Here is a 26,608-nt window from a genome sequence, read left to right as displayed (position 1 = left end):
CACATCTATTATTCATTAAGTCACAGTTTGTTATTTTCATTGAAAAGGGATTTTTCAGGACATCCTCATTTATAACTTGGATTGGATTCTTCTTTTTACAGATGAAAAAGTGGTGTAACAGATGTTTGTGAATGTTGATTAATTCATAAACCACCTGATTCCTACCCTTAATTTTTATATATTGATGATATTGCTTATATCAATTTTTAGAAGTCTGCCTTTTCTCAAAGACATTTAAAATATTTCTCATAATTTCTCTTCTTTTTCTTTCTAAACAAGATCTCATTTCTTTTATCTCTTTCGTACATTATATACTTCTAAGACTTCTTTTGGTATATTTCACTAATATAGTTTGTTTTTCTTTTTGTGGTTTGGTTTTAACTTTTTAATTTAAAATTTACCTTTAGATTTAGTCCTTTAATAAGAAAATAACTTAGCTTAAAAAGTTCCCATTTTTTAAAGAATCTAAGTCATTTTTTTTTTCCTTGAGACTACTAATATAATTTTGGTGTAATCATACCCATCATTGGAAAAAACCTTAAGTGTCTTTAATGGGCACAGTGGATCCTGTTAGCAGGAGGTAACTCATATACTTACATTGTCTGTATAAAATGATAAGACAGTAAGTTTCCATAAGATACACAGAATGGTCTTATTATCACACCATGTACATACAGTGAATTTTCTTAGGGGACATAGTTTTCCTGAGCTTCATTGCTATTTTATTCCTACTTAACATTCAGTCATTACTAATATTTTCTTATTCTACTGGATTTTCCTATAATAATGTATAATAGATATAGTTTATCTTTTATTATAGTTAGTTTTCTTCTTAGTTAATTAAAACTATTTATATGCCTTTAAGAATATTCTAAAGTAGGGTAAGTTTTCTCCTCAGAGGCTTCTTCTGTCGTTGTAGCATGTCGTTTTCCCAGCTGCTGCTACCTTTTAAATGCCCCAAACACTCTGCTCTAGCACCCAAATTAGGCCCACCTCCTCATAGAGTTGCCTATTCTAATCTTTGTTCCTCTTCTCCAACCTCTTCAATTTTCTTTCTCATAAATGAGGCCCTGAATCAGCTTACCTAACCAGATAAATCCATTCATGATAATGTAATAGGTTGTCCTGGTTGACTTATGTTATTTGCATTTTTTTAAGAGTAAGGTTCTACAGTAATATGTTAATCCAAACAATGATATTAATAACTGTCCTGTGTGAAAGAGTATGATTTGGTGGGCCTTTTTTTTACCCGTACTATCTGATATGTTTGCTATTTATTTACATGAATACTAACTTACAAAGTTTTTTTGAGTTACTTTGTAGTTTGGTGTCAAGTTCAGCAAAATTTAAATGTATTTCACTTTTTTCCCTCCAAAATATATACTTGAATCTGTATTTGGCTATTACGTTTTTATTATTATAGTAAGAAAAGCAACATTAGCATGAATATTTGTTGATTATATATATCATAGTCTGATGGAGAAAGATAGTTAAAATAAGTTAATAAGTTAAAATAAGTTAAGTTATTGGTCATAATTTTTTTTTAGCTTGTAACCAGTATGATCATCTATGTGTGCTTGAGATTTTTTTTTTTTCTTTTCAAAAACAGCTATAATGGATTTCCAGTTCTTAGGAACAATTTATTTGAGAGACCTGAAGGATTTCTACAAACACGAAAGAGCAAATTGCCTTCAAAATCAAGTAGTCCTAGTAGCCCTTCTCCCATGTTCAGAAGAACAAAACAGGTGCTTCGATGATTTTGTATTCTTCATGTAATTAAGTATTAGAACAAAAATAAATTTGACACTCTTCCTCCCTTAATATACTTTACTACCCCATATATAACTATTAGTAGATCATTTATGCTCCCTGAAGCATTCTGAAGAAAATTTAGAGTAATCTGACTTCAAAAAATTAACCAGTTCTCTTGTCCTAGAACATTATTTTACATATTGTATAATATAGATTAAAGCAGAGACTTGAATATATATTAATTATAGACAGATTTTGTTAGGGAAACATTGTAAAAGCATGTGAGTTGTACTTGTTCAGCCTTCAGTTAAGGATAAGGATGCTTAAGTGTGCAAATTTATTAATAAGGTCCTTGCATTTTTTCTAGGAAATTAAATCAGCCCATAAAATTGCCAAGAGGTACTCTTCCATTCCTCAGATGTGGTCTAGGTGTCTACTGCATCACTGTTACGGGCTGTGGTTTATTTGTCTCCCAGCTTATGTGAAAGTATGTCATTCAAAAGTCAGGGCTCTGAAAGCAGCCTATGATGTGCTTAAAAAAATGCAGTCAAAGAAGATGGATCCACCTGATGAGGTAACAATTATCCTTTAAAATGCATTATTTTATTCCAGATTTATGTACATAGATATTTTGATTCTGTACACTTTCGAAATTACTGTGTTCCAGGTGTGCTACCGCATTCTTATGCAGCTCTGTGGACAGTATGATCAGCCAGTGCTTGCAGTTCGAGTGCTGTTTGAAATGCAGAAAGCTGGTATTGACCCCAATGCCATAACTTATGGTTATTATAATAAGGTAATTATTTTGACTTGATGGAGAAAGAGTCTAACTTTTGTGATTTTACAACCTTAGTTTAATGGCAGAAATAAATGATGCAGGGGTTATTTGGTATTTATTTTAGAGTATCTAAAATATATTTTGTAAATTGGAAGTAAGATTTTTGTTGTTCTATTGATATTTTGGATTATACAATCTACTTATTCTTTAAATTAACTCTAAAGCCAGTGGGTGTTCATTTATAAAAATTATTTTACTGATTATTTTATTTTGTCAAATGAATAGGCTGTTTTGGAAAGTACCTGGCCTTCAAGGAGTCGTAGTGGCTATTTTCTTTGGACAAAAGTGAGAAACGTTGTTTTAGGAGTAGCACAGTTCAAAAGAGCTTTAAAGAAACACGCACATTTATCGCAAACAACTCTCTCAGGTAATTAGAGGTTTTTAAGGGATGTATATGTTGTACTTTTTCTTTAAAATTAATTGACTAGTTACAATTTCCACTTTTTAGGAATTTTAATTAGTTTCAAAATATTGAATGTTTTCTAGTTTTTATTGCCATTAAGCAAATTCTAATATTAGAGTGTTCTTCCCATTTAAAAAAACACCAGATTTTACTTATTTTCTTGTAACTGTTAAATTTTCAACCTTTGGTGGTCTTGTTTTAGTATTCGTTAATAATTCACAATAGGATTCTTTGTTAAAGTTGTATTTTGCTAATTATGTTACGCTTGTCATGTTCAGTATTAGTAGATTATTAACTTGAGCAGCAAACTAATATGTATTTTTGGTATCTCCGTGAGTAGTAAAATGCTGTCAAATTGTGTTCTTAAGCAGATGGCAGTGACCTGGATGCTGTTAGTCATGGCAGCATGGATAGTGGTCATGGGACACACACTGTGGAGCAGGCACCTTTTAATACGGGTTTAATCAAAGTGTATGCTTCTGATGATAGATCTAGTACAGGTTTGTGTGTGCTTATGTATACATTTATTACAATACATTTTAAAAACTAGGTTTGCTAGCCTGTCTTTTTTAGATTTTAATTTTCAGTGATATATGTAACTATCACTTTTTAATTTTATATGGTAGGCATATGACATTGTATTTAATAACTATGCAATTTTATTCATTCTCTATTTGAATAGAAATGAAAGTTTAAGAAAGTATTCGAGTGTTTAGTCCATGATAATCCATTTAACTCTGGATAGTACACAGGTCTCTTTATCATATCATTTTCTTAGGATAAGTTCTTCTTTGTATTATGAACATGTTGTTATAGTTTTTTTAATGTTGTTAGGATTTTAAAAAAAGAAACTTAGATCCCTGATCTGAGTTAATAGTACCATATCAACATCAATTTCCAAGATTTAACAGTGTCCCATGTTTCATGTAAGATATTATCATTCAGGGAAGCTGGATAAAGGGTACACAGGAACTCTCTGTACTGTATTATTTTTGCAACTTCTTGCGAGTCTTAAATTGTATTAAAATTAAAAGCTATAATGAAAATTTTTAAATATATATAAAACTTGTAACATTCTAGCACTGAAGATGACTTAATTTCATTAAAATATAAGATTTGTACATAAGCTTTCTCTAAGTATTATTAAAACTGACACACCTAAATTATTTGAATAATTCTGTCCATTTCATTATTACATTATAAAAATTAGACATGACTTTTGAATACAGTATAAGAGCTACCTATTAATGGACAGAAACTTTAAATTTAAAAATCCAAGCATTAATAATAAAATATGGAGGCTTCTATCTCTGCAAATTTTAACATTATGTTGGTCTATCTCCTTTTATGCATACTTTTAAGAGTAATAAATATAAGCTATGTGTGTTGATATGTTGTTCTTCCTTGGCTGGTTTTGTTTCTTGTTCATGCAGTTGTGAATTTAATCACAGAGTTGTAGTAGTCATCCTTAGGCATTATCTCTTAAAAATGAAGAAATCCATCTTTTGTTTTTGACTGTGGCCTTTAGAAAGGCCATCTTAAAGCAGTGCAGAACCTTATAATAAAAGCATGAATTTTATCAAGATTATCTTCACATTTTGTGATTTATAGTTTCTTTGGAAATAGACATGAAACTGATTAGAAAAAATACCAAACTCAAAATTACAACAAAAATATTAAAGTAAATACCTAATGATACTTAATACAATTTCTTTACATAGTTCTTTGCAAGTTTGTAAAACCATTTTTTATGCAGTCATATACTCATATAATCATAACAACCTTTTATATTATAAGTCTGGGAACTTGAGATTCAAACAAAAAGGTTAAGTGGTTTACTTAAAATCATGTCTCCTAAGGTAAAGTACTAGAATTCAAAACCTTATGTTTTGATGCTAATCTAGTGAAAACAATTTGCTGAAAATTACAGAGAGCCTCTTTAACAGAACAGTGTATTAGAAGTTTTCTTATATTGATGCAAAGTTTGCTTTCCTTAATAACTTTAATACTAGATTTTTTTCTCATTCCCATGTATTTGTACTCATGTGCAATTCAGTAATTATTCAGTTGAATTTTCAGAATAACTACCTATCAATAAATTTAAATAAACCCATTTTTTTGGTCAGATGATTTAGACATTTGGCTCCAGTGATCTGTGTGTGAGTGTTTTGTTAGGAGTGCCCTGCAGATTTTTCTTCTCCGTTGCTTAGTTGGATCTCAGACCTTCACCTAGAAAGGTCATGGACTTGTATAAAGAATGTGTGGTTTGTCTGTGTCTTTTGGAGCCCAGATAGTAGTGTGAACATACATAATTACTGTTGACTACATTGTGAAACTAAAAATAAATTATTTTGTGATCATCCCTTTCTTGTGTTAATAGAGATGGGGAGGAGCTAACAAAACAATGCTTTCAACTGGAAGTTATCCAGAAAAATTTCTATGAGTAAATCTAAACACCAATGTGTTGCTTCTAATTCCAGTTCTTCTTACTAAAGAAGTTTATGATAAACAGCATAGGGTTTTTTGTCTTTTTCTTTTTCCAGGTGGCCAGTCTGACCTTGGATATAATTCACTATCTAAGGATGAAGTTAGAAGAGGGGATACATCTACTGAGGACATTCAAGAAGAAAAAGATAAGAAAGGGAGTGATTCTAGTTCCTGTAGGTACTAAGTTGATATTGTATAAAACTGTGAGCTTACATTAATAGAAAAGCCGAGTGACTTTAAGTGTAAAAGTACTAATTTTATGTTTCATTTTCCCATTGTTACTCCTATTTCCTCCCATTATAAGCCCTCTACACCACCTAATATTCCAATGTACAAGTACTTCATGTGTGAAGTTTGTAGTCTCAGTGGCAAAACACCCTCCAATCAAATACTATTCTTGTAGTAGAAATATATATTTCTTCAAACAGTGGCTCTTTTCTGGGGCTTAACAATATTTTTATTTAATGCTTTTTATTAATGGTCTGTGACTTATATTTTTCCTGCTTACCTCCCCCCATCAAAAGCAGTGTTTCACAACCAAAGAAGAAATATAAAATGTATGCATGGACCTCATGCGTGACCAGTACTTAGTTGTTTGATACACACCTTGAGGACTTGAATGAATGGTATCACTTATTTGTGATTGACAAATATAGATATAGAGGTGTTCAGTATTTTCTCATCACGTATTTTCCAGTAGAAGTATTTAGAACTAAAAGCTACTTCTCTTTATGGCTCCTCTGATGTATATAGATTTCATCTTAACAGTTGCATTTTAATCTTTACAGTGTCAGAGGGCGAGAGTGCAAAGGGAAGTGCTGATTGTCTTCCTAAGCTCAATTATCAAAGTTCTTCCAGTATAGTTCGCCTCAGTGCTACAAATAACAGTGCTGATAAAACGTCAGGAGAAAGCACAGGTAAGTTGAATGGTATACGTCTGTATGTGCAGAATAACTTGTATCTGTATTTCTAGTGAATATATTTTTTTAAGTCTTAATTCTCCAGGGATTTTTTCATTTTTCGTTTTTTTGTTTTGTTTTGGTTTTGGTTTTGGTTTTTTGGTATACTTGTGCAGCCTCTCATGGTATAGTTTAGAAGCTTAAATTCTGTATTTTATAATATAGTTTGTTCAAGCTTTTATTGTAACAAAGGAAAGGGACATACCTACAAGCTACCTTTTGAGTTTGGACTGTGGGGAGTTTTGGGAAGGGGGAAGTGGGGAGCAAGTGAGATGATCAATCTGAGGGTACCAGACACCTCGCCAATTTTTAAATGAAGCATAGAGTTCCTTAGTCTTCGTATTGTTCCTGTTTTTTCAGAGGCGAAAGGATAGTCCTTCAGGTAGTTTAAATAGTGATACCTAATATTTTTTCTTTTCAAAGCACTTTTTATATACTATTTTTCATTTATTATTACAGCAGTGCTTATATTAGTGAGAGGGGGTATTAGCACTCTTTCAAAGATGAGAAAACTCAGGCATAGTTGGACTATTGGCAGGTCCCATAAGTTCTCAGCTAGTTAATGGAAGTCATTTTAGGATCTGGGATAATACCTGGACTCACAAGTTTTTCATCAGACTGTTTTGGGGGGCACTAAACATACATAAGATTCAGAGTTTCTAGTGTTAATAGTCTGATTTCATAATTACATTATTTTATTTTTGTATTAGCTCAGTTCTGCATCATTATAATCTAAACAAACATTGAAGGACTTGTGCTGTCAGGGCTGAAATCTCTCTATAAAGGGCCCTGCTGCTGCAATGATGTTTGTTTTCTGCAGCATGCCTCTAACTCAGGGGTAGGCAAACTGTGGCCCATGGGCCAAACCAGGCCTGCAGCCTGGTTTTTGTACAGGCCCACAAGCTAAGAATGTTTTTTTACATTTTTAAATGGTAAAAAATCAAAAGAAGAAAAATATTTTGTGACACCTGAAAATTATATGAAAGTTCAGTGTTCATAAACAAAGGTTGATTGTCACACACCCAGCTCATTCACTTACATATTGTCTATGGCTGCTTTGGCACTACGTTGGCAGAGCTGTGGAGTTGCCACAGAGACTGTATGGCCTGCAGAGCCTAAAATATTTACTTTCTGGCCCATGACAGAAAAAGTTTGCCGACCCCTGTTCTAGCTATCAAAAAAAAAGTTAAATGATCTACAACTGTCTTTCTTCGCATTTCCTTGTTAGATAATTGTTATAACTTAAACATTAAAATTTTTTCATTGGTATAATGTAATTGCTTCACAATCATTTAGTCCTTCCTAATCATTGTCTAATTATAACTCTTAATAACTGGCCTTTGGTAGTCTTTGCTTTCTTGTTCTTTCGTTACTGTCTATTCATGCTTGCTGTTTGCTTAAGATCTGCTTTTATGAACTTTCTGTTTTCATATGATTGTAAACCATCCTTTGATTCTGATATTTTGTCATAGTAATAAGCATCTGACTCAGCATCTGGCTTTTGATTGCCCTCTGTGCTTAACAAGCCAATTTTTTAAAGCATGTAATAGGTTTCCTAGGTATGAACTAGAGTTGTTAGTTTATCCTTAAGATTTTTGACTTGAAAACTTTCCCATCTGTTAAGTACTCTGGGTTTATCACTACTACCAAAGACTATATGTGGGATTTATAGGAATACTTACTTTTCTGTAACTTTTTTCTTACATACTAGTATTTGCTAGGATTCAAAACACCTTCCAAGTTTCTTCATGTTTTGCAGTACAGTATATGTATATTTTATTTATATCATTATATAAATAAATGACAGCTTCTAAAAGATGTGGGAGTGGAATAACCAAAGAAATGTTTTAATGTTTGGTTGGTAATTGAAATAAAATCATCATCCTATGGTTACTTCATGGTTATCTTGGGAATTTTAACATTTTGATAAATATATATTGAATTACTGAGAATTCAATCAGAAGACAATTTACTCTGAAATGAAACACGTTCTGAAGTATGAAAACATACTCTGAAATGTTTTTTTAAGCCTAATTCTGCTTTTAGTGTGCTTTAACTTTTTACCTTTAGCTACCACATTTAGCTGTAACATGTCATATTATAATATATTATACTATGTTATATTCTGGGTTGGTCTCTTGGCTGCAGTTGTTTCCCAGCAGACAATATTCATTCAGCGATTATTTTTTGAGCTCCTACTATACCTGCTACCATATGCCAGGTGCTACTGAGGATATGGTAAAGAACAAAAATAACCATGGTCCCTGCCTCCATAGAGAAGTACATGGGAGGGCTGGGAAAACATTAATCAAATAATCAAGTAAATGTAAAAACACCCTGATATTAAATACTGGCAAGAAGGGCTGTAAGGGCTTCCCTGGTGGCGCAGTGGTTAAGAATCCGCCTGCCAATGCAGGGGACACGGGTTCGAGCCCTGGTCCGGGAAGATCCCACATGCCACGGAGCAACTAAGCCCGTGTGACACAACTACTGAGCCTGTGCTCTAGAGCCCATGAGCCACAACTACTGAGCCCATGTGCCACAACTACTGAAGCCTGTGCGCCTAGAGCCCATGCTCCACAACAAGAGAAGCCACTGCAATGAGAAGCCCGCACACCGCAGTGAAGAGTAGCCCCCGCTCGCCACAACTAGAGAAAGCCCACGCACAGCAACGAAGACCCAATGCAGCCAAAAATAAATAAATAAAATAAATAAATTAGAAAAAAAAAAAAAGAAGGGCTGTAAGTTGCCATGAGAATATGTAACCTATCCTGGGTTTAGAGGGACATTGGTCAGGAAAGGCTTCCTTGATAATATGGTTTCTGAGCTTAGATCTGAAGGGTGAGTAGAAAACAAATGAGGATAGGGGTTCCAAAGGAAAAATTGAAAGGGAGCATTCCAAGCAGCGGGAGGCAATATGTAAAGGCTGTATAGTAGGAAGGGATTATAGCATGTTCAAAGATCTAAAACAGGGCTAGTAAATCAGCTCAGAATTCTTTCAGTTTTAAGGTTCAGAAAATATGACTTAACAGTGGCTTAAACAAGTTGAGGGCTTCTTTTCTCACAAAATTCAAAGGTAAACAATTGCCCAAGATGTTGGTTCAGGGGCTTTACATCAGATCTCTGAACCTAACCATGATTATAATACAGCCGCTGGCAACTTCAGGCACCACCTATCTGTGCAAGGCAGAAAGAATGGGCAAGGGGAGTGCCAGCCACATCTATCTCCTTTACCAGGAAAGCAGACGTTTTCCCAGAAACCCTCAAAAACTACCACTTTACTATCACTTGCCAGAATTATGTCACAGAGCCACCAGGCCCAAGGAAGTTAAATAGTTTGCAGCCTGTCTGTTAGAGGTGCGCAGCATCCAGCCTAGTCTGGTGGAATTTAGCAGGTGTATAAACTTAGAGTCAGACAAACTATTCTGTAAATGGCCAGGTAGTAAACATTTTAGGCCTTACAGGCCACATACAGTCTCTATTGCTTGTTCTTTGTGTGTGTGATTTTGACAACTCTTTTAAAATGTTAAAACCATTTGAGACTGTATATAAACAGTCCACAGGCTGGATTTGGCTCAGCAGTGTAGTTTGCCAACCCCTGGTATAATTTGGTAACCAACTTTATTTGTCTGTAGGCCACTGCATAGTTCTTAACTTTGCAAAGGAACACATCTATTTAAATGCAGTCCTAGAGTTACATCTTTGGATTATAAGATTGCTCCAGGTCTTTGATAATATATAACCTGTTAAGCAGGTTTCCCAGAATATCAGAAGAAAGTATGTTCTTGGTTTCTTATATACTTAATCATAAGCTGATACAGAAAAAAAGAAGACACTTTACCTCTCTGCTATACTGTTTTCCTTGTTAATGCTGTATGCTTATTAAACGGTATTAGTTTGTAGGCTTTTATGGTCTCTAGTAGTCCCTTTTATCTACTATCTTGTTACCCAAATACATCATATGATAGGAAAAAAGGCACATTTTTAGGAATTGCCTCGTTATAGAGAGCTAATTCTGTTGGCCAAAGCATGTAAAAAGAGTAGTTGAAGGACTTTCCTGATGGTGCAGTGGTTAAGAATCCACCTGCCAATGCAGGGGACATCTGTTCGAGCCCTGGTCGGGGAAGATGCCACATGCTGCGGATCAATTAAGCCCGTGCACCACAACTACTGAGCCTGTGCTCTAGAGCCCGCGGGTCACGACTACTGAGCTCACGTGCCACAACTACTGAAGCCCACATGCCTAGAGCCCGTGCTCCGCAACAAGAGAAGCCACCGCAGTGAGAAGCCCGCGCACCGCAACGAAGAGCAGCCCCTGCTCACCGCAACTAGAGAAAGCCCATGCGCAGCAACAAAGACCCAACGCAAACAAAAATAAATAAATAAATAAATAAATTTATTTTTAAAAAAAAAAGAGTAGTTGACAATACCATTCCTAGACTAATGCTTTAGAAGACTCCCACATAAGGACAATTAAAGTGATCAAAAATCTAGATTTCTGCTTTCAGCGTAGGTACCTAAGTAATTTGGTAAAAAGCAGTGAACAGTGTTTCTGAATAGAAAGTGGCCATTCACCTTTGACTGTTATAAACTTGAATCAATATGTAAAGCAAAGGTAAAATTATTTAGCCACATCTATAGTCATAAGGATTTGGAGTTTTAAAAATAATTTTTATTTATGAATAAAGCTCACATAGCTGCCTTTTATTTGGTTTGGTTTAGTGTTTTTGGTTTTGTTTTTCTTTTTATAGGCAGAAGACTCAGAATCTTAAGGTCGTCTAGCACAACCACAATTGTATAACCATTGTTATTTAATCCGTTCAGTGAAATGGACATAAATTCATTATTATTGTTGTTAAATATACCAAGGGTAAATATTAATCGTAACTTACAAGTTTTAAAAAGCAGTGCATCCTTATATCTCAGATCATACCCTTCATATTTGATTTGAATCCCAGTTCTCTCACTTAAGGACTGGGTAACTTTGGGCTAGGTAATCTCTCTGAGTATCAGTTTTTTCTCCACCCATAAGGATGTTGGAATGATTATGGTAGATAATGTGAGTAAAGTGCCTAGTATAGCATCTGTGAAATAGCAGGCACTTGATGAGTGCTTGCTGTTATCATTTTATTACTAGTACTTAAATATTTAAGACAACTTATATTTGCATATTACATTTTTCGTGGCTAAAAACACTTTTCTTGTTTTTTAGAAAGTACGTCTGAGCCGCTCTTAATATCATCTTTTGAGGATACAAATGAAACAGGAAACATTCAAAGTAGATGCTTCAGGAAAAGACATAAAAGTGACAATGAGCCTAATCTGCAGCAGCAAATGTCCTGGGGAAATAGAAACCGAAATCTTAGTGGAGGAGTACTAATGGGACTTATGCTCAATAGAATTAACCAGGAAGCAAACCCTGGAGATATGGTTGAAAAATTAGGAGCTGATGCAAAAATTCTTTCAAATGTAATCTCAAAAAGCACAAGACCAAATAGTCTTGATATTGGAAAGCCATCTTTAAGATCAAAAAGAGACAGTATAGAGAAGGAATCTAGTGATGATGATACACCTTTTGATGGTTCTAATTGTTTGGCAGATAAAGTGGATTCTCCTGTTATTTTTGACTTAGAAGACTTAGACAATGAAACAGATGGATCAAAAGTGGGGTATGTTGCTCCACAAAATCCTAAGAGGAGTCAACGCTTGAATAGCAGCTTTTCAGTAAAACCTTTCGAAAAAACTGATGTTGCAACAGGATTTGATCCCCTCTCTCTTCTGGTTGCTGAGACTGAACAGCAGCAAAAAGAGGAGGAGGAAGAGGAGGAAGATGATAGCAAAAGCGTTTCAACACCATCTGCTAGGCGGGATTTAGCTGAAGAAATTGTGATGTATATGAATAACATGAGCAGTCCTTTGACAAGTCGAACACCAAGCATTGATTTACAACGGGCCTGTGATGATAAAGTAACCACTAAGAAAAGTCCAACGTTGGTCAAGGCATGCAGAAGATCTAGCCTGCCTCCTAATTCTCCTGGGCCAGTGAGACTTACCAAATCTAAAAGTTACTCAAAAAACGAAGACAGACCAAGGGATAGACTCTGGTCTTCTCCAGCCTTCTCACCTACTTGCCCATTTAGGGAAGAATCTCAAGATGCATTAACCCATTCATCACCTTCATTTAATTTAGATACACTACTAGTACCTAAACTAGATGTTCTAAGAAACAGTATGTTCACTGCTGGAAAAGGAGTTGCAGAGAAAGCAAGCAAATGGTATTCAAGATTCACCATGTACACCACATCATCCAAGGTAGGTTTATTAGTGTTTTCTACTTTTCCTTTTACCCTTCTCCACCACCAAAAGTATCTTACTTGCAAAGATGTCTGTTTTTACCATTCTCCTAAAATACAGCTTTACAGAAAGGACTCTTGGGATGCATAAGGTTTGTAAGTAACAGAATTTGGACTTGAATAATAACTTCGAAAGGAAAGAATTCACTAACTAAGGTTATATTTTTAGTTCAGTTTTGAAAGAAAGTGATCTGTAGCTGGAGTAAAAATTAGAGTCATATGAAAATGCTTACTTGAGCTTCATTATTTATTGCCTTCAAAAATTACCAGCCAGGCATAGGATTTCTCTTTCTGGTTAGGATGAAGTACCTTGTGATACACCTGCATATGTCCCAAAGCAAAAAGCTAGATGAAATATGGAAAGTATTTGTTTAAAGTCATCAGAGAACTGCTGAAACAACTAGAAAGTAGAGGGGCAAGATTCTAGAGAGAGGAGACTTGCAGAGATGAGCTGAAGTTTTATAGCTACTTTTTCCTTGAGGGCATTTGCTTATTCTGAGCACAGAGCAAGAGGTTGCAAATCCAGGCTTTGCCTTATCAGAGGACTGTGGAGAGGTGAAGGGGCCAGCAGGACTTTTGGGATCTTGTAGAGCTGGAGAGACAAAAATAGAGACTGGAGGGTCCTCAGATACACAAGTTTTTTCCTTCAGGACATTTTCCAAATACTGATACTGCATGAAACAGGAGTCTGAAAACATAAGCAGAAAGTCTCTGATAAATAAGAGTTCTCAGCAGTTTCATGGTGCTGGGAATACAATAGCTTAGTTCATAAGCTGCTGGGAGCTGGGGAAAGTGAGGGCAAGGAAGCTTTGGTGTACACACCAGGCCCTTAGTTCAAATTCCTGCAGAGCTATGCCTTAGGAGCATTGGCAAAACAGAGGTAGACTGAACCTGACCAAAACTGCAACCTAGGCTGGACTCAGCTCAGTCTGTGATTAGATTAAACTAATCAGCCTTTACTCTAACAAGGAAAAAGTGTGTCCTTTCCAGAGGACCAGAACATCAACTGGAGTCCTTATGGTTTTTTATATATAATTTTTTATATTCTATTATTGAATTAAAAATAGCTATACTGAGGGACTTCCTTGGTGATCCAGTGGTTAAGACTCCGCACTCCCAGTGCAGGGGGCCCGGGTTCCATCCCTGGTCAGGGAACTAGATCCTGCATGCCTCAACTAAGAGCCTGCATGCTGCAACTAAAGATCCCGCACACCACAACTAAAGATCCTGCACACTGCAGTGAAGATCCCACGTGCTGCAACTAAGACCAGTGCAGCCAAATAAATAAATATTAAAAACAAACAAACAAAAAAAGCTGTACTGAGAGACAAGGACCATAACTAAAAACAAAAGAAAAACAGATGGAGGAAACAGATCTTCAGGTGATCTAAATATTTGAATTAGCAAGATACTTTGAAGTAATTAAAATATGTCCAAGAAAATAGAGGAAAGGGTGAGAAAAAAAAGCTAGAAACATGCAAAATTTCACCAGGTAATTATCTTTTGAAAAGAACCAGTGTAAATTATAGAACTGAAAAAGATGCAAAATTAAGAAAGCAGTAGTTGGATTTCACAGCAGACAAAAAGCAGGAGAAGATTAGTAAACTAGTTGGGAAGATAGTAGAAAATATCCACACTGAAGTACAGACAGGGAAAAAAAATTGGAAAATACAGGAAAAAAATGTGGGGTTTAGTGAAAATGCTTAACATTGATGTAATTTAGTTCCAGAAGAAGAAGAAAAAAAGGGGTAGAAGGAACATTTAAAATGCTAATTGCCAAGAATTTTCCAAAAGTGATTAAAGATGTCACTCACATATTTAGAAGATCTACAAATGTCAAGCAGAATAAATGCAAAAAAAACACAAAAACCCCTATACTTAGGCATCTTATGTTAAAATAGATGAAAATGAAATACAAAGAGAAAATCCGAAAAGGAGCCAAAGGAGAGAGAGAGAGATTACCTTCAAAAGAGCAACAGTAAGAAAGCTGACAGTTGTCTTCTGAATAGAAAATGTGATGTCAAAAGACACTGGAAAGACAGCTTTAGAGTACTGAAAGAAAATGACTGCCAACCTGTTTTTTCTGTATCCAGCAAAAATACTCTTTAAAAATTTGGGTGAGAGCTTTAGTTCCACTGTGGTAACATAAGGCCACTAAAGCCCGTCCCTCCCACTGATTTACAACTAAAAACTCCAAACAAGATACAAAAAAAAACTATCTAAAGATTCTGAAAAACAAAAGCAGCAGATTGTGGGGAAATTTTCCCATTTTCTTTCTCATGCATTTTTGCTCCAAGAGCAGGTCCCAGTCACAGTGTGGCATGGCATCCCTGGCAGCTAAAACTTCAAGAGAATCCCCATATTTCCTGGACAGAGGAACCAGAGAAGGGAGCCTCTGTGGGCTGGAGAGTATGAGGGGAATCTGTGAAAGAAGGATTCCTAATTCTGTGCATGGCCCACACAAGTCTGAGCCTCACCCCTGAGCTACACATACATGGGATAGATGCAGACCAGCATGGACAAGGCTTAGAGAATTTAACTGGGGATTAAATCACCACCTACAAAAATCAAAACACAAATTACAATCTGAACATAACGTAGTTGACTGCCTGCTAATACAATAGCTCAACATTCTCCAAGAGATTATAACAGTACCCAGACTACACAGCATAACATTCATGGTGTCCAAAATAAAATCCAAAATTACTTGAACCAGGAAAATGTGACTAATTCTCAAGGGAAAGACAACCCAGATGTTGGAATTATCAGACGGAAACCTTAAAGCAGCTGTTATAACTAGATTCCCTGAAGTAAAGAAAAAACACATTTCAAATAAGAAAAGAACTCTTATCCAGAAAAATTAATTATTTGTCAAAAAATTTTATCATAAAAAATACACTCTGAAATAAACTCATTGGATGGGTTCAATAGCAGAATGGAGATGACAAAGGAGAGTCATTGAACTTAAAGACTGAGTAATAGAAATTATGCAGTTGGAAGAACAGAGAGAGACTTTATAAAAATGAGCAGAGCCTCAGAGAGTTGTGGGACAATATCAAAATGTATAACATGTAATAGGGATTCCAGAAGAATTGGAGAAAGAGATTATGGTAGAAAAAATATTTGAAGAAATAATGGATAAAATTTCCCAAATTTAGTAAAAGATTTAGATTTACAGATACTCAGCAAACTATAGACAGGATAAACTCAAACAAAACACCTATATATACATAAAAGCAAACTGTTAATAACCAAAGATACCCATTTCTAATAAGAAAATAACTGCTGGAAAAAAAAACAAGAATAAAAAGTATCTTGAATGCTATTAAACAAAAATGACACATTACCTACAGAGGAATAAGGATTTGAATGACCACTTGTTTTCATCATAATCTGTGGAGGGAAGAATACAGTGGAACAACAGTTTTAACCTGTTGAAGAAAAGGCCTGTCAACCCAGAATTCCATATCCAGTGAAAATATTCTTTAGGGGTGAAGGTGAAATAAAAACATTTTCAGATAAAGGAAAAGAATTCGTGACTAGCAGACCTGCTCTATAAAATAAGCTAAAGGAAGTTTTTCAGGCTGAAGAAAAATTATACTACAAAGAAACCTGGGTCTTTGGGAATGAAGAAAGAGCAAAATAGATGGTAAATAGCTGGTTAATATGAAAGACCCCCTTTTTTTTTTAATACAGCAGGTTCTTATTAGTCATCCATTTTATACACATCAGTGTATACATGTCAATCCCAATCTCCCAATTCATCCCACCCCCAGCCACTTTCCTGCCTTGGTGTCCATACGTTTGTTCTCTACATCTGTCTCTCAATTTCTGCCCTGCAAACCAGTTCATCTGTACCATTTTTCTAGGTTCCACATATATACGTTAATATACGATATTTGTTTTTCTGACTTACTTCACTGTATGACAGTCTCTAGATCCATCCACGTCTCTACAAATGACCCAATTTCGTTCCTTTTTATGGCTGAGTAATATTCCATTGTATATATGTACCAAATCTTCTTTATCCAGTCGTCTGTCGATGGGCATTTAGGTTGCTTCCATGACCTGGCTATTGTAAATAGTGCTGCAGTGAACATTGGGGTGCATGTGTCTTTTTGAATTATGGTTTTCTCAGGGTATATGCCCAGTAGTGGGATTGCTGGGTCATATAGTAGTTCTATTTTTAGTTTTTAAAGGAACCTCCATACTGTTCTCCATAGTGGCTGTATCAATTTACATTCCCACCAACAGTGCAAGAGGGTTCCCTTTTCTCCACACGCTCTCCAGCATTTGTTGTTTGTAGATTTTCTGATGATGCCCATTCTAACTGGTGTGAGGTGGTACCTCATTGTTGTTTTGATTTGCATTTCTCTAATAATTAGTGATGTTGAGCAGCTTTTCATGTGCCTCTTGGCCATCTGTATGTCTTCTTTGGAGAAATGTCTATTTAGGTCTTCTGCCCATTTTTGGATTGGGTTGTTTGTTTTTTTAATATTGAGCTGCATGAGCTGTTTATATATTTTGGAGATCAATCCTTTGTCCCTTGATTCGTTTGCAAATATTTTCTCCCATTCTGAGGGTTGTCTTTTCGTTTTGTTTATGGTTTCCTTTGCTGTGCAAAAGCTTTTAAGTTTCATTAGGTCCCATTTGTTTATATTTGTTTCTATTTCCATTACTCTAGGAGGTGGATCAAAAAAGATCTTGCTGTGATTTATGTCAAAGAGTGTTCTTCCTATGTTTTCCTCTAAGAGTTTTATAGTGTCCAGTCTTACATTTAGGTCTCTAATCCATTTTGAGTTTACATTTGTGTATGGTGTTAGGGAGTGTTCTAATTTCATTCTTTTACGTGTAGCCGTCCAGTTTTCCCAGCACCACTTATTGAAGACACTGTCTTTTCTCCATTGTATATCCTTGCCTCCTTTGTCATAGACTAGTTGACCACAGGTGTGTGGGTTATCTCTGGGCTTTCTATCTTGTTCCATTGATCTATATTTCTGTTTTTGTGCCAGTACCATATTGTCTTGATGACTGTAGCTTTGTAGTATAGTCTGAAGTCAGGGAGTCTGATGCCTCCAGCTCCGCTTTTTTCCCTCAAGACTGCTTTGGCTATTCGGGGTCTTTTGTGTCTCCATACAAATTTTAAGATTTTTTGTTCTAGTTCCGTAAAAAATGCCATTGGTAATTTGATAGGGATTGCACTGAATCTGTAGATTGCTTTGGGTAGTATAGTCATTTTCACAATATTGATTCTTCCAATCCAAGAACATGGTATATCTCTCCATCTGTTGGTATCATCTTTAATTTCTTCCATCAGTGTCTTACAGTTTTCTGCATACAGGTTTTTGTCTCCCTAGGTAGGTTTATTCCTAGATATTTTATTCTTTTTGTTGCAGTGGTAAATGGGAGTGGTTCCTTAATTTCTCTTTCAGATTTTTCATCATTAGTATATAGGAATGCAAGAGATTTCTGTGCATTAATTTTCTGTCCTGCAACTTTACCAAATTCATTGATTAGCTCTAGTAGTTTTCTGGTGGCATCTTTAGGATTCTCTATGTATAGTATCGTGTCATCTGCAAACAGTTACAGTTTTACTTCTTCTTTTCCAATTTGTATTCCTTTTATTTCTTTTTCTTCTCTGATTGCCATGGCTAGGACTTCCAAAACTATGTTGAATAATAGTGGTGAGAGTGGACATCCTTGTCTCGTTCCTGATCTTAGAGGAAATGCTTTCAGTTCTTCACCATTGAGAATGATGCTTGCTGTGGGTTTGTCATATATGGCCTTTATTATGCTGAGGTAGGTTCCCTCTATGCCCACTTTCTGGAGAGTTTTTAATCATAAATCAGTGTTGAATTTTGTCAAAAGCTTTTTCTGCATCTATTGAGATGATCATATGGTTTTTATTCTTCAATTTGTTAATATGGTGTATCACATTGATTGATTTGCGTATATTGAAGAGTCCTTGCATCCTTGGGATAAATCCCACTTGATCATGCTGTATGATCCTTTTAATGTGTTGTTGGATTCTGTTTGCTAGTATTTTGTTGAGGATTTTCGCATCTATATTCATCAGTGTTATTGGTCTGTAATTTTCTTTTTTTGTAGTATCTTTGTCTGCTTTTGGTGTCAGGGTGATGGTGGCCTCATAGAATGAGTTAGGGAGTGTTCCTTCCTCTGCAATTTTTTGGAAGAGTTTGAGAAGGATGGGTGTTAGCTCTTCTGTAAATGTTTGATAGAATTCACCTTTGAAGCCATGTGGTCCTGGACTTTTGTTTGTTGGAAGATTTTTAATCACAGTTTCAATTTCATTACTTGTGATTGGTCTGTTCATATTTTATATTTCTTCCTGGTTCAGTCTTGGAAGGTTATACCTTTCTAAGAATTTGTCCATTTCTTCCAGGTTGTCCATTTTATTGGCATAGAGTTGCTTGTAGTAGTCTCTTAGGATGCTTTGTATTTCTGCGGTGTCTGTTGTAACTTCTCCTTTTTCATTTCTAATTTTATTGATTTGAATCCTCTCCGTCTTTTTCTTGATAAGTCTGGCTAATGGTTTATCAATTTTGTTTATCTTCTCAAAGAACCAGCTTTTAGTTTTATTGATCTTTGCTATTGTTTTCTTTGTTTCTATTTCATTTATTTCTGCTCTGAACTTTATGATTTCTTTCCTTCTGCCTACTTTGGGTTTTGTTTCTTATTCTTTCTCTAGTTCCTTTAGGTGTAAGGTTAGATTGTTTGAGATTTTTCGTGTTTCTTGAGGTAGGCTTGTATAGCTATAAACTTCCCTCTTAGAACTGCTTTTGCTGCATCCCATAGGTTTTGGATCATCATGTTTTCATTGTCATTTGTCTCTATTTATTTTTTGATTTCTTCAGTGATCTCTTGGTTATTTAGTAACGTATTGTTTAGCCTCCATGTGTTTGTGTTTTTTACGTTTTTTCCCCTGTAATTGATTTCTAATCTCATAGCGTTGTGGTCAGAAAAGATGCTTGATATGATTTCAGTTTTCTTAATTTACTGAGGCTTGATTTGTGACCCAAGTTATGATCCATCCTGGAGAATGTTCCGTGTGCACTTGAGAAGAAAGTGTAATCTGCTGTTTTTGGATGGAATGTCCTATAAATATCAACTAAATCTATCTGGTCTGTTGTGTCATTTAAAGCTTCTGTTTCCTTATTAATTTTCTGTTTGGATGATCTGTCCATTGGTGTAAGTGAGGTGTTAAAGTCCCCCACTATTATTGTGTTACAGTCGATTTCCTCTTTTATAGCTGTTAGCAGTTGCCTTATGTATTGAGGTGCTCCTATGTTGGGTGCATATATATTTATAATTGTTATATCTTCTTCTTGGATTGATCCCTTGATCATTATGTAGTGTCCTTCCTTGTCTCTTGTAACATTCTTTATTTTAAAGTCTATTTTATCTGATATGAGTATTGCTACTCCAGCTTTCTTTTGATTTCCATTTGCATGGAGTATCTTTTTCCATCCCCTCACTTTCAGTCTATATGTGTCCCTAGGTCTGAAGTGGGTCTCTTGTAGACAGCATATATATGGGTCTTGTTTTCGTATCCATTCAGCAAGCCTGTGTCTTTTGGTTGGAGCATTTAATCCATTCACGTTTAAGGTAATTATTGATATGTATGTTCCTATGACCATTTTCTTAGTTGTTTTGGGTTTGTTTTTGTAGGTCCTTTTCTTCTCTTGTGTTTCCCACTTAGAGAAGTTCCTTTAGCATTTGTTGCACAGCTGGTTTGGTAGTGCTGAATTCTCTTAGCTTTTGCTTGTCTGTAAAGCTTTTGATTTCTCTGTTGAATCTGCATGAGATCCTTACCAGGTACAGTAATCTTGGTTGTAGGTTCTTCCCTTTCATCACTTTATATATGTCATGCCACTGCATTCTGGCTTGCAGAGTTTCTGCTGAGAAGTCAGCTGTTAACTTTATGGGAGTTCCCTTGTATGTTATTTGTCGTTTTTTCCCTTGCTGCTTTCAATAATTTTTCTTTGTCTTTATTTTTGCCAATTTGATTACCATGTGTCTCGGCATGTTTCTCCTTGGGTTTATCCTGTATGGGACTCTCTGCGCTTCCTGGACTTGGGTGGCTATTTCCTTTCCCATGTTAAGGAAGTTTTCGACTATTATCTCTTCAGATATTTTCTTGGGTCCTTTCTCTCTCTCTTCTCCTTCTGGGACCCCTATAATGTGAATGTCGTTGCGTTTAATGTTGTCCCAGAGGTCTCTTAGGCTGTCTTCATTTCTTTTCATTCTTTTTTCTTTAGTCTGTTCCGCAGCAGTGAATTTCACCATTCTGTCTTCCAGGTCACTTATCCGTTCTTCTGCCTCAGTTATTCTGCTATTGATTCCTTCTAGTGTAGTTTTCATTTCAGTTATTGTATTGGTCATCTCTGTTTGTTTGTTCTTTAATTCTTCTAGGTCTTTGTTAATCATTCCTTGCATCTTCTCGATCTTTGCCTCCATTCTTATTCCGAGGTCCTGGATCATCCTCACTATCATTATTCTGAATTCTTTTTCTGGAAGGTTGCCTATCTCCACTTCATTTAGTTGTTTTTCTGGGGTTTTATCTTGTTCCTTCATCTGGTACATAGCCCTCTGCCTTTTCATCTTATCTTTCTGTGAATGTGGTTTTTGTTCCACAGGCTGCAGGATTGTAGTTCTTCTTGGCTTCTGCTGTCTGCCCTCTGGTAGATGAGGCTATCTAAGAGGCTTGTGCAAGTTTCCTGATGGGAGGGACTGGTGGTGGGTAGAGCTGGCTGTTGCTTTGGTGGGCAGAGCTCAGTAAAACTTTAATCCACTTGACTGTTGATGGGTGGGGCTGGGTTCCGGCCCTGTTCGTTGTTTGGCCTGAGGCGACCCAACACTGGAGCCTACCCAGACTCTTTGGTGGGGCTAATCACTGACTCTGGGAGGGCTCACGCCAAGGAGTACTTCCCAGAACTTCTGCTGCCAGTGTCCTTGTCCTCATCGTGAGACAGAGCCACCCCCCGCCTCTGCAGGAGCCCCTGCAACACTAGCAGGTAGGTCTGGTTCAGTCTCCTGTGGGGTCACTGCCTCTTCCCCTGGGTCCCGATGCACACACTACTTTATGTATGCCCTCCAAGAGTGGAGTCTCTGTTTCCCCAAGTCCTGTCAAAGTCCTGCAGTCAAATCTCGCTAGCCTTCAAAATCTGATTCTCTAGGAATTCCTCCTCCTGTTGCTGGACCCCCAGGTTGGGAAGCCTGACATGGGGCTCAGAACCTTCACTCCAGTGGGTGAACTTCTGTGGTATAACCGTTCTCCAGTTTGTGAGTCACCCACCCAGCAGTTATGGGATTTGACTTTATTGTGATTGTGCCCCTCCTACCATCTCTTTGTGGCTTCTCCTTTGTCTTTGGATGTGGGGTATCTTTTTTTCATGATTTCCAGTGTCTTCCTGTCAGTGATTGTTCAGCCGTTAGTTGTGATTCCGGTGTTCTTGCAGGAGGGAGTGAGAGCATGTCCTTCTACTCCGCCATCTTGAACCAATCTCTCTAAGACCCCTTTTTTAAAACCTTTTTTTAAAAATTTTTATTGAAGTATGGTTGATTTACAGTGTCGTGTTAGTTTCAGGTATACAGCTCAGTGATTCAGCTATACATACGTATATATTCTTTTTTTTTAATTTATTTGTTTATTTTTGGCTGCGCTGGGTCTTCATTGCTGCACGGGGGCTTTCTCTAGTTGCAGCGAGTGGGAGCTACTCTTCGTTGTGGTGCATGGGCTTCTCATTGCAGTGGCTTCTCTTGTTGCAGAGCCTGGGCTCTAGGCACACAGGCTTCAGTAGTTGTGGCTCTCGGGCTCTAGAGCACAGGCTCAGTAGTTGCGGCGCATGGGCTTAGTTGCTCCACAGCATGTGGGATCTTCCTGGACCAGGGCTCAAACCTGCGTTCCCTGCATTGGCAGGCGGATTCTTAACCACTTCACCACCAGGGAAGTCCCTTAAAACCTTTTTAAATTCCTTAAAATACTTGCAGTTGGACAAAACAAAAATTTGAATGTTATCTCATGGGATTTTCAATATGTGTAGAGGTTTCATAGTGACTAAGAGACTCACCCTACTGACATTCTTTATAGGTATATTATTATATATGAAGTGGTACAATACTAATTTTAAATCAACTGTAAATGATTAGGTATATGTATTGCAATCCCTAGAGCACCCACTTAATAAAAAATACAATGAGATATAGCCAAAAAGCCAATAAAAATTTACAAGTAATCTTAAAAGTAACTCAGTAACACATACACACACACACCTGTGTATTATCTGGGCAGTGTAATCACAGTTATTTAAAAAATTTTTTTTCTTCATACAAAAGTCTATCAAATTTTCTTACATATTACTGGTGTAACCAGGAAAAAATACTTATACTTTGGTGTTCTCAAAAATGAAAACTAGAAATACATGTCTTTGAAACCTGGATTGTTATGGAAAAGAATAAAATGTAAACATAAATGAAATTAAAAGAGATTAAAATGTAATTTTCTAATGGTATCATCCTGGGCTGGGATTTGCAGGGAAGAAAATTAACAATAAACAAAGACTTAAAGTTAGCAATTGTCTAACTAACAGGTATCTGCTTTGATCTAACTAAGAAATGCTGTCTTAAAAATTGATCTCCAGCTCACGTTTGTCCAGTATGCCCTTGTAAAATTGGTTGGTTTTTTTTTCTCTAGAAGTTGTATTGTTAATTAACTGATCATCTGAGTAATTAGGCGTTTCCTCTGCCTTTGAAGTGAACTTTTAAATAACTAACTTTAAATATGAAGGAAATTAAGCTTATAATTATGTCCTTAGGATCAAAGTTCTGATCGTACCAGTCTTTCTTCAGTGGGAGCCCAGGATTCTGAATCTACCTCATTAACAGATGAAGATGTCTGCCACGAGTTGGAAGGAGCCACTTCTTCTCAGGAAAGCAGTGCCACTGCAGGGACTAAGGGAATTGATTTCAGCAGAACAAGCCTGGAAGTTTCTTCCTCCTTAGAAGGTTTGTCCAAACAGCTCGGTCATACTGCGTTTGATTTGTGGTACCTTTATTTTTTCTCCTTTATGTTTAATTTTGTAAAAGATTTGCATGGCTCAAAACAGTAGAGAACCAAGGCACTTTCAGAGAAGTCTAGCTTCTTCCATCCTCATCCCTTCATCTTGTTTTGTCACTGTCCCTAGAGGTAGCCATTTTTATTCATTTTGATTTATCCTTTCATTGTTGCTTTTTTTAATGTGCTTTTGTTTTAAAATGTGCTTTTTTAAAAAGCGTGTGTGTGTTTGTGTGTGTGTTCTTAATACCTCTTTGTCTTCTTACTCAAAAGGTAACATGCTATAAACACTTAACTGTTTCTTGCTTTTTTCACTTAACACTATATTCTGAAGAGCATTCCGTATCATCACATAGTGTTGTCCCTCATTCATTTTTACTGTTGCATTGTTCATCATGTGTGGATGTATTGGTTTATTTTAACCACTTCCCTGTTGATGGACTTTTAAGTTCTCAGTCTTTAACTGTTATAAATAATACTGTGATGCATATATGTCATATTATATTTTGCCGGGGTATTTTTGGAAGATACTTCCAAGTTTTTCCTTGAAGTGATATTGCCAGGTTCCTTCCTCAGGGGTATACTATTTTGTATTCCCACAGGTAGTATATAAGAATACCTATTTCCCCACAGCCTTGTGAAGAAAATATGTTAGCACACTTTGAAATTTTTGCCATCTGATAGGTGAAGAATGTATTTCAATTTAGTTTTCATTTTTCTTTATCTTATAAATTAAGTTGCATATCCGTTTATGTGTTTAAGGACTATTTGTATTTCTTTTTCTGTGAACTGTCCTTTGCCTACATTTCACTTTCACTTTTTGGTCCTCCCCACTTTTTAAAAGTTTTAATAGCTCTTTTTTATGTTAGGGAATTAATCCTTTGTCTCTTATATAAGTGGCAGATGCTTTTTCCAAGTTTGTCAAGTTCAGGGGTTTTTTTTTCCCCCACATAAAAGTTTTTAATTTTATGTCATCAAATTTATCAGTTTTTGCCCTATTGCTTCTGGATTTTGAGTTATTATGAAAGATTTCCCCTTCCCTAGGCTCACCACTGTTTTCTTCTCATACTTCTCTGATTTCCTTTTTAACATTTTCTGGGGTCAGCAGACTTTTTCTGTAGAGGGCCATATTGTAAATAGTTTAGGTTTTGTGGGCCACATACATCTCTGTCACATATTCTTTTTTGTCTTTTTCTTTTTTTTAACAGTGCTTTAAAATGTTAAAATTATTCTGAGTTTGGGGTCATACAAAAATAGATTTGACCCCTGATTTAAATATTTAATCCATTTGAAAGTTATCCTGTTATATGATGTGAGGAATGAATGTATTATAATGTTTTCCAAATTTTCATCTTTGCTACTTTAAAAAGCTTTTATTTTGGAAATAGTCAATCACAAAAGTAGAAGGAATAGCACAATGAGCTCCCATGTACCTTCACACAACTTCAGCAACTATCAACAAATGGCCAATCTTGTTTTATCTTTTCCGCCTCTTCTGCTGCCAACATTTTTTCCTTCCCCACTGGATCATTTTAAAGTAAATCCGAAACAGTATATAATTTTATTCATAAATACTTCAACATGTATTGATATTTCTAAAACACAAGGACTTTAATGTTATATCTTTGTAACTTTTTATTAAAGTTTATTTATTTAATACATTTATTATTTACTCTGTTATACATGTAGTGTGTACATTTTTATGTATGTAAATACTGTACATTTCACAAATTGAGGACAACTGATTAACCAGTATCAGATTAAGAGGCAGAACCTTGGGACTTCCCTGGTGGTCCAGTGGTTAAGACTCTTTGCTCCCAATACAGGGGGCCTGGGTTTGATCCCTGGTCAGGAAGCTAGATCCCACATGCCACAACTAAAGAGCCCACATGCCACAATGAAGCTCCTGCATAATGCAACTAAGACCTGTGCAGCCAAACAAATAAATAAATAAATAAATGTTTGGGGGGGGGGAGAAAGAAACAGAACATAAACAGCATCCAGAACCCCCTCTCATAACCACATCTACTCACCACTCCCTTCACAAATGAACATTATCTTCTAACACTGTATGTCAGCATGGCCATTTTTGAACATGTTATGGACTCATACAGTATCTTCTGTGAAGCATTCATTTTTTTTCGAAACAAAATTGTAATATTGTTATATTTTTAGTGTGACAAGATTTATCATACATCTTATATAAAATATATACTTAAATTTTCACAACTATCTCATGAAACTCTTTTTAAAAGGCGGTTTGTTCAAATTGAGACCCAAACAAGGTCTACTTTTTGCATTTGTTTGATATGTCTACTAACTCCCTCTCATCTTTGTTCCCTGTTTTTTCCCCCTTTCGTATATTCATGAAGAAATCCGGTGATTAGTTCCCTGCCCCTTATTTTTTTTCTAACATGCAAGAACAGTTTATTGAGCTAAGTAAATAAGACTTACCTCACAACCTGATTCATATTTGCTAAAAAGAATATTTATTCTGTGCTGTAGATTGATTAGATACAAGAGGTAGGCTGCCCACATAAATGATTGAATTAGTCAAGGCTGATAGATAGCAATTTTGAACTAGCTTTAGCAGAGGGGGATTACAGAAGGTTATCGGGGGACCATCAGGAAAGAACTCTAGTTGCCACCATTTCTAAGCATCTTAAAGGATGATGTGAAGCTTCAGCTCTCTCTCCACCTCTCTGTATGTCTGTGTGGCAGGGCCTAGGGCTAGAGAAAGCT

At 36.0% G+C, this 26,608-nt stretch overlaps 1 protein-coding gene across 4 annotated transcripts in view; it reads left to right on the top strand.

Moving 5' to 3' along the window:
- The window catches only part of DENND4A (DENN domain containing 4A), a 132,838-nt gene that overhangs the window by 88,673 nt on the left and 17,557 nt on the right, over positions 1-26,608 (top strand). For 2 of the 4 annotated variants that reach the window (XM_068553905.1, XM_068553896.1), the window contains 9 exons: positions 1,610-1,745; positions 2,120-2,326; positions 2,420-2,548; positions 2,816-2,957; positions 3,362-3,493; positions 5,537-5,653; positions 6,269-6,397; positions 11,652-12,751; positions 23,628-23,817. In XM_068553905.1, the coding sequence (XP_068410006.1) occupies positions 1,610-1,745; positions 2,120-2,326; positions 2,420-2,548; positions 2,816-2,957; positions 3,362-3,493; positions 5,537-5,653; positions 6,269-6,397; positions 11,652-12,751; positions 23,628-23,817 (2,282 nt within the window). The remainder of the gene's footprint in view (positions 1-1,609; positions 1,746-2,119; positions 2,327-2,419; positions 2,549-2,815; positions 2,958-3,361; positions 3,494-5,536; positions 5,654-6,268; positions 6,398-11,651; positions 12,752-23,627; positions 23,818-26,608) is intronic. The other 2 variants (XM_068553914.1, XM_068553924.1) reach the window with 2 other exon arrangements.

Source organism: Eschrichtius robustus, chromosome 1, assembly GCF_028021215.1.
Source record: "Eschrichtius robustus isolate mEscRob2 chromosome 1, mEscRob2.pri, whole genome shotgun sequence".
NCBI lineage: Eukaryota > Metazoa > Chordata > Mammalia > Artiodactyla > Eschrichtiidae > Eschrichtius > Eschrichtius robustus.
The sequence above is the reverse complement of the archived record's forward strand: the minus strand, read 5'-3'. Positions and strand labels throughout refer to the sequence as shown.